Source organism: Rhinopithecus bieti, unplaced genomic scaffold, assembly GCF_001698545.2.
Source record: "Rhinopithecus bieti isolate Rb0 unplaced genomic scaffold, ASM169854v2 scaffold_23283, whole genome shotgun sequence".
NCBI classification, from domain to species: Eukaryota; Metazoa; Chordata; class Mammalia; order Primates; family Cercopithecidae; genus Rhinopithecus; species Rhinopithecus bieti.
Genome location: NW_016810852.1, coordinates 611,159 through 628,377, shown reverse-complemented (window position 1 = coordinate 628,377; position 17,219 = coordinate 611,159). Strand labels below are relative to the sequence as shown.

Genomic DNA, 17,219 nt, shown 5'->3' with positions numbered 1-17,219 from the left:
GGGGAAAATTGACAGACACAATTATACCAAGTTCATTAAGAAAAGCAAAAAGTTTCAAATGAAGAAAATAAAATAACAGATATCTTGTCATAGTTAAATGTATAGTACTCAAACTTCTATATAACTAAAAAGTTAGCTGAAATAAAGGGTGAGAGATTACTTTTAAATATGCACCAATGTTGAGAGACAAAAAGTCTATTTCAAAATATGTAAATTACTCATACAAATTTGAAAGAAAACTCCAAGATGCAGATGGTTGCAAAGTTTAGGTCAATTTTTTAATGGACAGTAATAAATATGGGATAATATTTTCCCTTGCCAATAATCAAAAACATCCAAACTAAATTCTCCAAAAGAAAGCATTTATTATACCTTCCAAATTAACAAAATAAAGGTTAAAATCGATGAAGTCACACTGGAATTGAATGAGAAATAGTAAAATCTTCAAAATCCAGAAAATATTTATGCATTTAATTGGTAATCTCACTCCTGGGAATTTGTTTCAAGAAAATAATCCAACTAAGGAGAAAAGCTATATGCCTAAAATTGTTCTTATAAACAAGAGTGTAAGCTATCTCTGTCCATGTAAATGTATAGTGCATCAGCTCAATGGTGCATTCTGCTTCCATATTTGTGATAAATATGATGAGTACATTACAGAACTATGGGTTAGTATTAATGATAAAATGGTAACTGAAGGAGGCAGAATATAAAATACTTGCACATATGACTTGACCCAGGTAAAATGGGAATGCATGCTAAGAAACAAAACACAAAGGAAAAATGAAAAATCAGTGCACTTACTATGTTAGAACTTCAGGGTTCCGTGTAATTTTTAAGATTATATTCTCTTAAAGATACAATCGATTCCTGTGAATTTTAGAATAAATATTTGCTTAGTAATAAACGGAAAATGATTGAGCAAGTTGTAATGATCACTGCCTTCTTCTACAGATTGTAGTGGAGGAGTTCCTAGAAGATATAAATAACATCCTGAACTCAGGTGAAGTGCCTAATTTATTTGAAAAGGATGAACTGGAGCAGGTTTTAGCGGCCACCAGACCAAGAGCAAAAGAAGTAGGAATTTCCGAGGGGAACAGAGATGAGGTAGGACATGCCAGAGTAGTTATGTGGCTTTATCACAAAAAGGTTTCTTCACCTTTTATTTAACCATTCACTGATCCCCTGAAGGGGTCCATGAATAGAATATTTTTCAATATAATTGGTTTCCTTTGTGTTCTATGTATTTTATTTTCGGTGTTTAAAGCATTGGTGCACCAGACTTCCAGAAAGTTCTGTGGGAAGCAGAAAACAGAAATCCCACTGTCCCACGGAGGTCATAGTCTTGTCCAAGCTGGCCAGCCTCTCTTATTCCTCTTTAAGCACCAGTTTATTTCGCACACTGCAGCATCCTCCTGTGGAGAGCTGAAGGCTTAGGTCTAGTATTGTTGATGCCCTTGCCTAGCAGCAATGTTACAACACAACAAAGCAGGAATGTGTTTTCTCTCACTCTCTCAGGAACAGTGGCTGCTGCACGCTTCCATTCTCCAACACCATGCTAGATCCCATACACCGTTACTTGCTCACCCCAGCATTTTTCCTGGTTTCTGCACCTTCTTTAACTTTCTGGCTGTTCTTTCTTATATCTTTACTGTTTCCCTTTGTGGGAATTGTCTCTCCTGCTAGGTCGGAGATTATAGGTACAGATGCAAGTCTACTTCTGCTAATGTAAGCAGGAAGGGATTTATTAAAGGGATACAGAATCATTGGAAGGGCCAAAGAAAGAAACTCCAGACTGAACTCCTTGGAATGAATATAAAATGTACACTGTAGAAGTCAATGGTCAAGGAGGTAGCTGCCTCTGCCACAACCATTCCTGCTGAAGCAGGGAGCCACTAAACCAGTCAGTGTGCCTCTGTGTCAACTGTCAGCTCCAGAGCCATGTGTCCTCCATCACATCAGGAAGCAGCTGAAATCAGGAGCCACTTCCAGAGATAGTAGCTCCAGGATAGTTTCTCGAAGAACTAAGAATTGAACTACCATTTGATCCAGCAATCCCATTACTGGTATATACCCAAAGGAAAATAAATCATTCTACCAAAAAGACATATGCACCTGTATGTTCACTGCAGCACTATTCACAACAGCAAAGACATGGAACCAACTCAGGTGCCCATCAATGATGGATTAGATAAAGAAAATGTGACATGTGTATACCATGGAAAACTACATGGCCGTAAAAAGGAATGAAATCGTGTCCTTTACAGTAACATGGATGCAGCTGGAGGTCATTATCATAAGCAAATAGTGCAGAAACAGAAAACCAAATACCACCTGTTCCCACTTACAGCTAAACATTGGGTAACATGGACATAAAGATGGGAACAATAGACACCGCAGAATAAAAGAGCAGGGAGGGAGGGAGGGATGAAAGGGGTTGAAAACCTGGGTGACAAGATCAGTCACACTCCAAACCCCAGAATCATTCGTTATACCTTTGTAACAAACCTGCACATGTACCCCCAGAATCTAAAATAAAAGTTGAAAAAGAAAAAAAACCTCCCATACCATGCGACTTCTGCCAGACTCTGCACTTGTAAAACCTGATGCTGTGCAGCACCCTGGCCCTCTCTCCCAGATGTCCTCTGCCCCACAGCAAAACCTTGTATGAATGGCCCTTTATTCAAATGATCTCCTCAAGTACACGGGTGAAAGGGACCTAAATCACATCCAGAACCCTAGCTGCGATGGAGTTTGCAAAACGACATTTTTAATCTTTCCAGACTGTGTGAGAGAAAGAGGTTGGAGTGAATGTTGAATAAGAAAATTTACATGTCTACTATACTGACATTTTATATTTGATATTGGGAGCCTCAGGTGCATTGGCCAACACTGATTTTCATTGTTGCTTAATCATTATTTTAAATTGAAAAAATATCTTTCTTTTTGTCAGGTGTTTCAATACTTTATCAGCAGAGTGCGTCAGAAGCTGCACATTGTTCTCTGCATGAGCCCAGTTGGGGAGGCCTTTCGGTCCCGGTGCAGGATGTTTCCATCGCTTGTGAACTGCTGCACCATTGACTGGTTTGAGCAGGTTGGTGACATCCCAGGATATCTGTTTGAGAAGTTGGACTTGCTTGACTTTAAAGGGGTTAACACATTGTCCAAGAGTAACTCATGGGTACTTGTATTAGCTTTAAAGCCTACTAGGAATTTATTCATGTAGGGAATGACCGTGGCAATCATAGAACAAAGACAAAACAGAATTTGTAAAGGAAGAGGAGACCATTAAATTTAGCAATGTGGAAGTTATCAGCAATCTTCACAAAATCTGTTTCAATGGACGGTGGGGGAAAGGGTTCAAGAGAGAAGAGGGGAGAGAAATCTGAGTCAATGATTATAGGCAACACTTTCGAGTTTTGCCCCAAAGGAAAGCAGAGAGATGGGGCAAGAGCTAGGGGACGTGTGAGGTCAAGAGAGAAGTATTTTTAAATGTGAAACACAAGCGGCATGCATGTGTACTGATGTAAATGATCCAGAAAAGATAAATATGTTGATGATGCAGCATACCGAGTTAAGCACTGTGGGACCAGTGACCTTGATTAAGCAAGAAGGGATGAGAATGAGTCCTCAAAGAAGGGGCTGACTTGGTCAGGGAGCATCCACAGCCTACCCCTGAGTAACAAGTGGGGAGGCAAAATGTATGAGCACAGATGCAGGTAGTGGGAAGATGTGGGGATAAGAGCTCATTGAAGTTCTGTTTTCATTGCTGTTATTTTTTAGTGATATGGGTAGTGAGGTCATCAGCTGAGAGTGAAGAAGAAAGACTAAGTGTTAGCAGTTTAAGGAAGTAGAATCGGGTGTGAAATACTCAGGAGAGCACAAAACTGATGTATTAAAAAAGGTAGAAGCATTTCTGGGCTGCACTAAGAGCTAATTATCATAAATTTAAAGTGATACTAATCGGCAAGGTTGTGCATTTTTCTCCAGCCATGCTCGGCTGCACAGTTGCAGGCATGGAGTAAGAGAGTTGCATTTGACCAATGCTCAGGTGAGTTCAAAGAAGCAAGAGAGGAGCAAAGGAGTTGAGGTGTGCAGGACAGTAATATAATGATGGACGTGAGGTCCCAACTATGTAACAAACGGAGTGAGAGCATAAGGTCCCTATAACATATATGATTTATTTATGGAATACTAGAAACACCCAATCATTAATTCATTCAGTCAACAAATATTTATTGAACAACTTCTGTTGTGCATGATAATGTGGAGACATACTGGTCAGTAAATGCAGACCCAGGCACCCCTCAGATGGACAGAGCCCTTCAGTTCATTAAGCACCATGGACATGAGTAGGAGTTAACTAGGTGAAGAGGGGACTGGGCAAGGAGGAGTTCCTGAGAAATATGTTTTTCTTGGTATTAAACTATGTTATTGAAATGACACAATAGATTTTCTAGATTTTTCCTTGATTCACAGTGGCCCAGAGAAGCACTTCTTTCTGTGTCACAGACATTTTTCTCACAAGTCAATACTGGAAATGAGGATCTGAAAGAAAAGCTTCCCTTGATGTGCGTGAACGTTCACCTGAGTGTCTCCAGCATGGCAGAGCGCTATTACAATGAGCTGCGCAGGCGGTACTACACAACACCCACCTCCTACCTGGAGCTTATCAATCTTTACCTGTCTATGCTGTCTGAAAAAAGGAAGCAGATTATTTCAGTAGGTTCAATATTGTCCATGAAAATATTGTTTTCCTTGAACTCGGAACTTTGAGAATGCGTGGAAACTCTATGCACTGTCTTACCTGTCAGGGCCCTGTATTAGTCCATTCTCACACTGGTATAAAGAAATACCTGAGACTGGGTAATTTATAAGAAAAGAGATATAATTGGCTCACAGGTTGTACAGGAAGCATAATGCTGGCATCTGCTCAGCTTTTGGGGAGGCCTCAGGAAACTTTCAATCATGGCAGAAGGTGAAGAGGAAACAGGCACATTTTATGTGGCAAGAGCAGGAGCAAGAGAGAGAGGGGGGTGGTGCCACAAACTTTTAAACAACCAGATCTCACAAGAACTCACTATCGTGATGACAGCACCAAAGGGGGGATGGTGGTAAACCATGAGAAACTGCACCCACGATCCAATTACCTCCCACCAGGACCCACCTCCAGCATTGGAGATTACATTTCAACATAAGATTTGGGTGGGGCACAGATCCAAACCATATCAGGCTTTCTCCATCCTGACATGTGCCCCTGACAACCTAAAATATGACCAAAAAGGGTTTCCTGCTGTCGGTCTGAGGGCCTTCTCCTTTCTCAAGAATTGTGTGTGTGTATGTATGTATGTATATATATATATATATATATATATATATATATATATATTCCTTCTGTCATTTATGCAAGTATCCTTACTCAGTAGAATGATATGGGCATCACAAGACCATCAAAGTTATGCAGTGAACTTGTCATCTCTGTGGTATTTAATACAGAGGAAAACATTTTGTTAAGCAATACAGATGGTGTTTTAAAGAACATGTGCCAGTGGTATCAGCCAAACTATGTACAGCCTGTGTTCTGCCTCTGGCTGTGCAACTTTGAGCACATTAGTCATTTCTCTAAGCCTTAGTAGAAAATAAGGCTAAACAAAAATCTGTGTCTACCTGTTGGCTTGTCGTGGAATTTAAGACACTGTTAGTGAATTCCTGAAACTATGATCTGACACATATAAAGTGCTCAGAAAATAGAAGCTGCCATCATCATCATCATCAGGATATTAATACGACCTACAATTTTCTACATTTTAAACACACCAAAAAGGGAAGCACTTACAATATAGATATTTAAATTTTTTGGAGGATTTTACCTGGTAAAATGCCTGCCTTGTGAAATAACTTGACCAATATTTTGAAATCTGCCCATTTTAACCAAGTGTTCTTTTTTTTTTTTTTTTTTTTTGAGATGGAGTCTCGCTCTGTCGCCCAGGCTGAAGTGCAGTGGCACTATCTCAGCTCACTGCAACCTCTGCCTCCCGGGTTTGTGCCATTCTTCTGCGTCAGCCTCCCAAGTAGCTGGGACTATAGGCACCCGCCACCACGCCGGCTAATTTTTGGTATTTTTAGTAGAGATGGGGTTTCGCCATAGCCAGAATGGTCTTCATCTCCTGACCTCATGATCCGCCCACCTCAACCTCCCAAAGTGCTGGGATTACAGGCATGAGCCACCACACCTGGCCATGAGCCAAGCTTTCTGACTCACTTTAGAAAAGCAGTTCTTCCCAGGTGTTTCCTTTACCAGATACCACCCCTTTGATCATGGTCAAGAGTTTTCTACCACAGGGAAGTGGGTTCAAATCCAGCAGCCAGAGCTAGACCCTCTGGACCTCATCTCCCTAGGGGTCCTCAGCCCTGCTAGCCAGAGCAAACAAGCTTCCAGAGCTGCAACCTCCAGGGATTCACATCTGGACCTGTTCCTCACTCATTCAACATGCTACCACGGAGAATAAAAACAGCAGTACCATGTGGTTCTCACTCATTCAACATGCTACCACAGGGAATAAAACCAGTACCATGTGGTCCTCACTGTCAGTGAGCCACAGCCCAGTGACGTCCCACTGCTGTGGCCAGAGGGCATGGATCCAAACAACTGTGATGAATGTCATGGCCATTTCTAGAGTTCCATTACCTGAACATTTCCCAGTTTGTAATATGTTCACAACCTGAATTATTACAAACTGATTTACCAATTCTGTAGATGTAAAAGTCTAATACATGAGTAATACGTGTTTGATACCAGTAAACTTAGAGTTATAATACTCATTATAATAGAAATTTTCATTGTCACTTAGGCACAAGATCGGGTGAAGAATGGTCTCACCAAGCTACTAGAAACAAACATACTAGTAGATAAAATGAAATTAGATCTTTCAGCTTTAGAGCCCGTACTTTTAATAAAATCACAAGATGTTGAAGCCCTGATGGAAAAATTGGCAGTGGATCAAGAAAGTGCCGATCAGGTATGCTGCAGTTCCTGAGAATGTGGAAAAGGCTTTAGTCAGCAACTGATTACTTATATACAGTGAGACACGATTGGATTTGTAATTATATATATTATTAAAATAATTAAATGATAGATTTAGCAAAGTTTTTTTTTTTTTTTAGCAATTAGAAATGCTTTTAAGTTGTAAACAATCTCCCTTTACTAAATCAGTTTGGCTCTGTCCCCAAGAATTAATGCAGCCCAATGAATGGGACAGAGAATTTTGAGAAAAGCACCACCTACAAATGTAAAGCAACTGCGTCTCTCCTAAGATGGAACTGTTTGTTATAAGTTTATATTCATTATGCTATTGGCATGACATAGATGGACAAAGGAGAGCATAAAATGCAATCTAGCTAATAGCCTTTCATCATTACTCTAATCCAAAGGACAAATATGATTCATTATTATTGACTTTGTTTTAAACATTAAAATTCAAATAATGAGGCCACTTAAGCAGTCATGTTTCAATGGTTAGGTCCGTAACACTGTGCAGGAGGACGAAGCAACAGCAAAAGTCAAAGCTGAAGAAACCCAAGCAATAGCTGATGATGCTCAAAGAGATCTTGACGAGGCACTACTTGCACTGGATGCTGCCAACAAAGCACTGGATTCCTTAGATAAGGCAGATATATCTGAAATCAGAGTTTTTACAAAGCCCCCAGCTTTGGTCATGACAGTAATGGAAGCAATCTCCATTCTCTTGAATGCCAAGTGAGTAATTCAGAATCACATATTGCCATGATACCTAGTAAGAGTTCTTTACTGTTTTCCTCCATGGTAATTTATATATTCATTCCCTTCTCCACCTTCTCATTGCTTCAACTGGTCATTCAACAAATTGATTCAAGGAACATTTTCTTCCCCAACATCTATTTTGTACTAGATGGTGGAAGATATGTTTTTCTCTACAAGATATACACAGGCTAGTGGGAAGCAGACATGAAAACTAATAATTTCATTACAACGTGAGAGTTGTATAGTATTGGGAGTGCTGAGCAAACAGTGCCTAAGTCCAGCTGGGGATGTGCAAGCAGGTTTCTTGGAAAACAATGCTCAGTTGGATAGTGGGACCATAGGCAAGCTCAGGAATGAGCTTTGATGTTCTTGGAATGGGATGGGGCTGGGCAGGAGACCAGTGATTACATCCTGAAAGGTCTTGAATGCTGCACTAAACACTTCAGATTTCATCTTGGAGATACGTAGTTTTCAAACTTTCTTTAGCGATACAAACTTTTTTTCAATAAAATTATGTTGTAATGAATCTTTCTATGTAAAACTGGGCAAAGGGCTCAGAGCACCACATCACCACCAGGCCTCCAGGAGACAGGGTGGAGAAGTTCCCACTGACCCTTAAACTGGTACCTCGGTAGGGCCCAGAGAGCTCTGCAGAGCACAGAGAGAGAGCTGTTGGGACTGAGAATCGTTGAACGTTTTTTATCTAATCAGATTTTCATGGTAGAAAGATCAATCTGGCAAAAGTTCAGAAGAGCAAAGTTCAAAGAGACGTTAAGCCCAGTTAGAAAGCAATTGCAGTGTCCTGGCAGGTGATTTTAAGGGTGGGAACTATGACAAAGGACGTAAAATGTGAGTGCCTGCGGCATTTTAAAAATAAAACTATTGTTTCTATAATGCCTTACATTTCTAAAACTACGATTTTGTAATTCTTTCTCTACCAAAGCTGGGTTGCATGGAACCTTAGTCACCCATTTTCTTTTCGCCCCATGAATTAATTGTGGTGCACCTAACTACCAATTACTAGAATTACAGTACCGAGATTAAAATTACCCGCTTATTGGGATAATATCATAATGTTTTCAAAGAAATACATTTCTTTTGTTCTTACATTGCTTCATTTCAGTGCTATTAATATATCATGTCTGTCTTTCAGGCCTGATTGGGCATCAGCAAAGCAACTTCTTGGTGACTCTAACTTTCTAAAAAGGCTTTTAGAATATGATAAGGAGAACATAAAGCCTCAGATATTGGCAAAGCTTCAAAAGTATATTAATAATCCTGATTTTGTGCCTGAAAAAGTGGAGAAAGTGTCCAAAGCATGTAAATCTATGTGCATGTGGGTAAGAGCTATGGATTTGTACTCTCAAGTGGTCAAGGTCGTTGAACCAAAAAGACAAAAGCTCCGTGCCGCACAGGTACATTTTCTGTAATGTGATATTTTGTAGAATTGAAGGCCATGATCGCCAATCATTCAAGTTCTCTGTATAATGTTACTATGGTCCTACGCAATATAGACAGTGACAAAGCTCTTGGAAATTAGCTTTTGTTTTAAACAAGAGCTAGCAATTGTTTTTCAGAAATTGCCTCTGAAATCAGCCTTCTTTCAGCATAGGAGGAACATGAGTTCCTCAGTATATTCATCTGAAAAAAAGGGAATTAATCTGTTATTTTTAAGGTACTTTTTAGCTCAAGCATCTGCTGGTCTGTATTTCTGTTTGCTAAATACTTCCATGCTTGATGGTGTCATCTGAGGTTTTAGAACCACCTTTAACCCTGTCATTGGATGTGAGGCCCTTCATCTTCCCAAGAAGAAAAAAGAATGATCATTTAGTGGAGCAGCTTACTGAAAGAACTATGGCTATAGAGCAGGGGTTGGCAAACTTTTTCTATAAAGACCCAAAGAACCAATATTTTATGCATTGCAGACTATATGGTCTTTGCGGCAAGCACTCAAAGCCTGCTGTTGCAGCGCAGAGATAGTCATTGACAATACATAGATGAATAAGCGTGACTATGTTCCAATATAACTTTATTTATTGACACTGGAGTTCAAATTTCACACAATTATCACAGTTCATTAAATATTATTCTTTTAAAGATTTTTTTCTAATTATTTAAAAATGTAAAAACCATTCTTAGCTTGCAGACTGTACAAAAACAGGCAGCAGGCTAGATTTGACCTGCAGGCCATAGTTTGCAGACCTCTCATGTGGAGAACTACTTAGGAAATATTAGTTTCCACTATGGCATGAATATTTAATTTGTTGCATCATTTAAAATTAATAATCCATTATGATACCTAATTCATCCCAAATGCTCAGTATACCTGTTTTTCTATTATGATTTATTTTGTTGGGCTTTATTATTGATTTTGTTTTGTTTCATTTACTTCTGTTCTTGTATTTTACTCTAATTCATATTTGTTTTAACTTTATATATCACATCAAAGTCTTTGGGCATGAAAAGAGGAACATATATAAAAATTTTTTTAGATCTGTATTATTAATGGGCAAATTCAGCCTTCTTTTTGGGCCTGTTCTTAAACAGTTGCTTGATTTTATTAGGCTGAACTTGACATTACCATGGCTACCCTGAGAGAAAAGCAGACATTACTAAGACAAGTAGAAGATCAAATACGGGCCTTACAAGATGAGTATGACAAAGGTGTAAATGAAAAAGAAAGCCTGGGTAAGTAACTCATAAAATTTACATTGGCCAGGAAATGCCTGATTTTCAGAAGTAGGAAGAATTTTTTGGGAATCAGGTTTTAGCTTTTATCCAATGTATAGAATGTATTTTCATTAGCCTTCTAGGATCAAATAAGAACTCATGTGTTTTATATATTTAACATCCTGTACCTGAACAAGCCTTACTGGAGCATGTTACATTAAAACACAAAACAGTATGTGAATTTGATCCGGAAACTAAATACTACAAGAATACAGAAAACACTGTCTTCAGAGTTCTCGATATGGAAAAGGCAAACTTAGACTTGATTCTGAAATGGGAATGAATGCTGAATTGGTGTAAGGTTTCATAGAGATGTATTGACATCATTAGTTAAATAATGCTGTTCTGCTCTAAAAAGAAACAGGTAAATAAGCTTTTAATACTTTATGAAAATATTGAATAGTATAATCTGATTTTCTTAAAATTTTTCTAGCAAAGACTATGGCCCTGACAAAAGCACGTCTAGTACGTGCTGGAAAGCTGACGGCAGCATTGGAAGATGAGCAGGTTCGATGGGAAGAAAGCATACAGAAGTTTGAGGAAGAAATCTCAAATATCACTGGGAACGTGTTCATAGCAGCAGCTTGTGTGGCCTACTATGGGGCTTTCACAGCCCAGTACAGGCAGTCAGTGAGTAACCCTGCTTTCTGTAAGGAGGGATAAGAAGCAGCTGAAACTGGAGCCAGGGGTGGTTCATTTTTCTGAGTTCAGATGGAGGCTCTACCCTGTAGAGGTTCTTCATGGTAGAATTTCCTTATATATTTCACAGTCCTTCACTCCCCCATCAGCCAGTGATGGTCTACCCCTAGGCTTTCCTTAACACGTTCCTCCCCTTCCTTCTCCTGTCTTAGAAAGCTATTCATCATTTACACAGCTCAAAAACCTGGGGGAAGGAAAAGAGACAGTGAGTCCCCTACCCTTATGATCAGAAGTGGCACGTAAAGCCAGCCTGGATGAGATGTTCTCAATTGGTGAAACTGCAACAGAGGGCCAGTCAACAGAAAGGAGCAGGCAGGACCAGGAGGAATCTGTGCTTCCTTGGGCTTTTATCTTTATACGAAAGAAAGCCTCAGCCGGGTGTGGTGGCTCACGCCTATAATCCCGGCACTTTGGGAAGCCGAGGCGGGTGGATCACCTGAGGTCAGGAATTCAAGAGCAGCCTGGCCAACACTGTTAAACCTCGTCTGTACTAAAAAAAAAAAAAAAAATACAAAAATTAGCCAGGCAAAGGGGCGGGTGCCTGTGATCCCAGCTACTCGGTAGGCTGAGGCTAGAGAATTGCTTGAACCCAGGAAACGGAAGTTGCAGTGAGTGGAGATGGCGCCATTGCACTCCAGCCTGGGCAACAAGAGCAAAACTCTGTGAAAGAAAGAAAGAGAGAGAGAGAGAGAAAGGAGGGAGGGAGGGAACGAAGGAAGGACGAGAGGGAGGGAGAAAAAAAAGAAAGACCGGCCTCTTATTTATCAGAGAATAAAAGTTTCATCTACATGCATTTTCCAGGAAATGAAATTATTTGAAAGAATTTTACAGTCATTTTTTTGAAATGTCTTCCTAAAAATGTTTACCCTTGTCCTTGAGTTATAAAACCTGATGTAGTACCCTCATATAGACTCTCCAGGAGCTCTCAGGTCTTAGGGTGCCATATTTCTCACTGGGGCCAGTTGTGCTTTTTGGGGACAGACAGGTCTCTATTGTGCACTCATTGAAGGAGGTAATATGCCAACATCCCTTTCCCTCATCTACTGACTGCTTGTATACCCTCAGTCATTGTGATAACCCCAAACTTCTCCACGTGCTTTCAGACTCTCCCAACAAGGAAAATACAAACCTGATTGAAAACCACTGTGACAACCCAGTCATTTACACGTGAGATAACTGAGGTCCAAATAGAGGAAATGATGTTTCCAAAGTCACATGTAACTAATGGTATAAAGTACCTAGGCCTCCTGATTTTGGTCTACTTCCTGTGTCCCATGCTCTGATGCCAGCACATCTGTGGAGACTGGGAGGGTTTAGCTCTTGAGCCACTGACTTACTGCTGCCCACCACATTTTGCATGTGCCCTCATTTACTGAGTTTTCCTGGCTCTACTCAAGTAATGCTTCCTCCTTCTACAGCTTATAGAGTGTTGGATCCAGGACTGTCAGTCTCTGGAGATCCCAATCGATCCTTCCTTCAGTCTCATTAACATTCTTGGAGATCCCTACGAGATACGGCAGTGGAACACTGATGGGCTGCCCCGTGACTTGATATCAACAGAAAATGGCATTTTGGTTACTCAAGGCAGACGATGGCCTTTGATGATTGATCCCCAAGATCAGGTGTGTAGCAAATACTTCAGAGAGTGACTTTTGGTTCTGCTTAATGTTGAGCTAGCTATTAAAAAATATAAAAGTGGGCTTCAGTGTACTTTGAGATTTAGATTTGACGTATGTGGAGATTTAGACCCAAAAGAGAGTGTTAAAGTCCTCTAGTCCAGTTCCCTCATTTTGTGGATGAGAAAGTAAGAAAGAAAGAATTGAAGTTCTCCCATGCTTGATTTTGATTGGTTTTGTTTAGGGGACTGACCATTTGTTTTTTGTTTTCTGTGAGGTCAGAAATCCACAGATCTTCATTCTTCTGTAGTCCTTGTTCCTAAAAGGTCTGAGGAATGAGATTGAAGTCAGGATATGATCGAATATTAGGGCAAGCCTGACTGGAATTTACAATTGACAGCATCCCATTTTCTGACTCCCTAAGTTCATGGATCAAGTTGTACTAAATAGGGTTTGGAAGAGGGAGCCACCGTGTAAGCAAGGGAGACCAACTTGAATACCATAAGCATGATCTCTGTTCCCAGATGACTCTTTTCTTTATTTCTTCCACATCTAAACAAAAAGAAGAGTCCCAAACGTTGGGCTTAAAAGATGTCTTTATTGCCGGGAGGCAGGGCAGTATAGTTTATATATTTCCAATTTGTTTCTAGATTGAATAACATTTCCACACTTTCTTCTAAAGCTTTCGCTTTCTAGCCATTTATTATGCTCTGAAGCAAATGTTCTGCTCTGTGCTTTTCCAAACAGGCAAACCGTTGGATAAGGAACAAGGAAAGCAAAAGTGGTTTAAAAATCATTAAGCTTACAGATAGTAATTTCTTACAAATACTCAAGAATTCAATCCGACTTGGTTTACCTGTCTTACTGGAAGAGGTTTGATTTTCACTTCTTTTTCTCATGTTAGTTCCCAACTTTCAAATCATATCTGGAATCCTGTATAGGCCACATCCCTGTCATGCTAAAGACACCAGTCAACTCCATTTTCAAATTGGTCAAACCGGTTCCTCTTCTCCTTAAACAATACATTATCACATTGCAAGAGGGGTAGGAGGGAGGACCTGTTGACTTTCAGACATTGTTTTAGTGTTAAGAGGGCTGGCCTCTGTTTCCCGACACTGCTGTTTCACAGGCCTCATTATGGCCGTTGATGGTGAGCTGCCCTGAAAATTCACAACAGTAGTGCGGTCAGGATTATGTACATACACTAATGATATGAAGCCAGTAAAATATTCTAGTGGGTATAAACATTATTTTTTTACTTGGGTGTAAGTCAGAATTGGATTGAGTGAATTAGATAAGAATGAACTTTTGTTAAAAAAAAAAAAAGAGGAGGAGGAGGGAGGGCAGTGTTGTTTGTTGAGTCTAGGTGCTCCATTTCTTTGGCTATCATTGCAAGAATGGATGTTTTTTAAATTGTTCCCTCATTCAAACATTATTTGAGAACCAGTGGCAAAAAATATGGATGTGGTTTCTGTCCTCAATAGCTTACAATCGAGGTGGGGACAGAGACAGTGAACAGAGAAAGAAAGAGAGAAGAAATGAGAGAGAGGGAGGGGAAGAAACTTGTGATCAAAGATTTGAAAGAGTAAAGAGGGGGCTGGTAGTCACCAATGGGTAGGCCACCAAGGCTGGTCTGATTTAGATATGTGGGTAAAGGGAGTAATTTAAGCTGTGACCTATGTGATGGGCTCAGCCATATGCCAGGCTTAGAGCGAAGGACTTCCCAAGCAAAGGGAACAGCACAAAGGCCCTGGGCACAAAAGAGATTGGTTAATGATCATGGTTTATTTTCCTATAAGTAATAAAAGAACGAGCGAGCAAAAACATGGGCTGTGAGTTGAGTCTCAGTTTAACCGTGCCTAGAAGTATCACTGCTTCATCAGAAAGAAAGAAAGCTCAAAAAGACCATGGACCAGGGCAGTTTAGCTGCAGCACCTGCATGATGACTAGGAATTATAATTAATATGTTAGCATTAACTAATATTTGTTGCATGTTCACTCCATGCCAGACTCTGTTCTCAGTATTTTATGTATATTAACTCATTAATCCTCACTGCCCCATCACAAGATAGTTACTATTGTTATTCCATTTTGTCAATGAGGAAACTGAGGCATGGAAGGGTTACATAAACTATCCAAGCAGCCTTGCCTGCCTAGGAAATCCGCAAGTTACACTATTCCCCACTCAAGCCACAAAGAGCACAAGGGGCCTCAGTGTGACCAAGCTTGGCCTTGACCAACACGAGGGTGGTTCTGTAATGGATCCCAGTCACAGGAGAGAATGAAGTCTCTAGAAAACTTTGGCACAGGTATTTTAGCCCCAAACTGGATTCCTGAACTCAGGTTTACTTCATGACATGCGAGATCCTGAGGGACTTTCCTCTTTCATGGCAGCGGACAAAAGGTTTTCTGTGATGTTCTGCCTCTGGACAGAAGAGTGTTTTAACTGTAGCGGACTGCTCTTGGGAGAGTGGATGGGCCCTTGTCAGAGCCCCAGCCAGGAACAGGACACTCTGACTGGTTCTTCCCCACTCTCTGTGCCTTGGGGTCATCAGCATTATACACCTAGCTGCTTTCTACTTTGCTAGGGTGATATATTCAAACTTTGTCTCCACCCATTCATGGGCATGAAATCAGTTGCGACCATCTCAATCAACATTTTCAAATGAAATAGAGTTTTTTTGAATCCCAAAATTATATTGAATAAAGGTAAATGTTATCTCATAAACTTTTGTTTGAAGAATTTACATGTGTGGGTACCATGTCACAATGTAAAATAGATGTGTTACAATGGATGACAGTCAAATTTTGAAAGCCCCAGGCCACGGGACCCCATCACATATGTCCTGACATAAAGATGTTTCTGATGGGATCCCTGGGCAATGTCTGCATGCCCACATTCCTACCAACAGTCAGATTCACTTTGAGGAAAAAGGCATAATGGTCATGTAGAATAGGGGTTCATAGACTTTTTCTGTAAAGAGCCAGGGAGTAAATATTTCAGTTTTGCAGGCCTCATGCAGTCTCTGTGCATATTCTTCTTTGTTTTGTTTTGGTTTAGTGTTTTTTTGTTTGTATGTTTTACAACCCTTAAAAAGGTAAAAGCCATTTGTAGCTCAAGAGTCATAGAAAAATGGCCACATGGGGCCAGATTTGGCCTACAGGCTGTCATTTGCCAATCCCTGGTTTTAAACAACCATGAAACTGAACAGATCTTCATTTGTGTGGGGCCTGTTGAAGTCCAACCCACAATGATTTAATCTACCCAGCTTCTCTCTTCTTCTCATGGAAATGAATAGTGTGTAAGATTAATGTAAATAGATATATTGCCTTCAGATGCTCTTATTTCCTTAGATTGCTAATAAAATGCTCACTGGAAAATGGGTACTGTTAGAGGTAGTGTGAGGATGTTAATAAAGATCCATCAGATCACTGGAAAATTGTTCATTCACAGTACATTTTGAGGCCTAAGGAATTTTGTGAAGTTGATGCTATCTATTTTAATTGCTTCTTTTTGTGTTGTCCTGTTTTGTTTTAATTTCTAAGCTTAAGGAAACCTTGGATCCAGCTCTAGAACCCATTCTTTTGAAACAAATTTTTATCAGTGGTGGCCGACTACTCATCCGTCTTGGAGACTCAGACATTGATTATGATAAAAACTTTAGGTTCTATATGACAACCAAAATGCCAAATCCCCACTATCTGCCTGAGGTATGAACTACTCATCTAGAATTCTCAACTTAACTGGATTATCATGGTGTAATGAATCTCTGAAGTTTGATGGGCTCCCACCCGAAGGGAAAGCTCTCCCCCATTCTCCCCTGTCTTCTATACACTCCCCTTTCTTCCACCATCCTCCATTCTTGCTTCTCTTCTGAGCTTTGATTCTGATTCCAATCACCCTTGTCATCACCATCTAGTTAGGTTGCAAGCCCCTGCCCACTGGGGCCCAGGCCGATGCTCTGTCTCACCCCACTGCACACCTCTCCAGTGCCCTCGCCATCTCCCTCTGGTCCACAGCCACTCCTTCTAAACACAGGACATCCCCCTTTTAAACTCTCTCTTTCCTCCATCAGCAAAGACTATTTTTGTCCCTGTTATTATGACTAATAAATGAATCAGAGCTTAGTTGGGAGTCCATGGGGCTGGGGTGTGGGGGAGGAGGAGGTGTCATTATTTAAATGTGCAAATGCCCACAGCATACGTGCCCAAATAAAGAGGTCACCCATTTGAAAACTAGGAAGAAGACAACACTAGAGAATCATGATCTAGAGGTCCAGTGTCTACACTTAGAGTTATGGGTGGTGGGGGTATCTTGTCCCCTTCTCATGCTCTTAGATTCTTTGAGATGAGCTGTGTGAGCTCCACTCCATACATATGTCCCTGAGACTCAG

The 17,219-nt window shown here is 40.4% G+C and overlaps 1 protein-coding gene across 1 annotated transcript in view; it reads left to right on the top strand.

The window, feature by feature from the left end:
- Positions 1 to 17,219, top strand: part of DNAH6 (dynein axonemal heavy chain 6) — a 327,840-nt gene that overhangs the window by 203,494 nt on the left and 107,127 nt on the right. Inside the window, exons 48-58 of the mRNA XM_017892976.1 lie at positions 955 to 1,107; positions 2,954 to 3,094; positions 4,480 to 4,722; positions 6,852 to 7,019; positions 7,521 to 7,756; positions 8,934 to 9,195; positions 10,345 to 10,468; positions 10,944 to 11,140; positions 12,628 to 12,831; positions 13,573 to 13,698; positions 16,372 to 16,536. Coding sequence (XP_017748465.1) covers positions 955 to 1,107; positions 2,954 to 3,094; positions 4,480 to 4,722; positions 6,852 to 7,019; positions 7,521 to 7,756; positions 8,934 to 9,195; positions 10,345 to 10,468; positions 10,944 to 11,140; positions 12,628 to 12,831; positions 13,573 to 13,698; positions 16,372 to 16,536 — 2,019 coding nt within the window. The remainder of the gene's footprint in view (positions 1 to 954; positions 1,108 to 2,953; positions 3,095 to 4,479; positions 4,723 to 6,851; positions 7,020 to 7,520; positions 7,757 to 8,933; positions 9,196 to 10,344; positions 10,469 to 10,943; positions 11,141 to 12,627; positions 12,832 to 13,572; positions 13,699 to 16,371; positions 16,537 to 17,219) is intronic.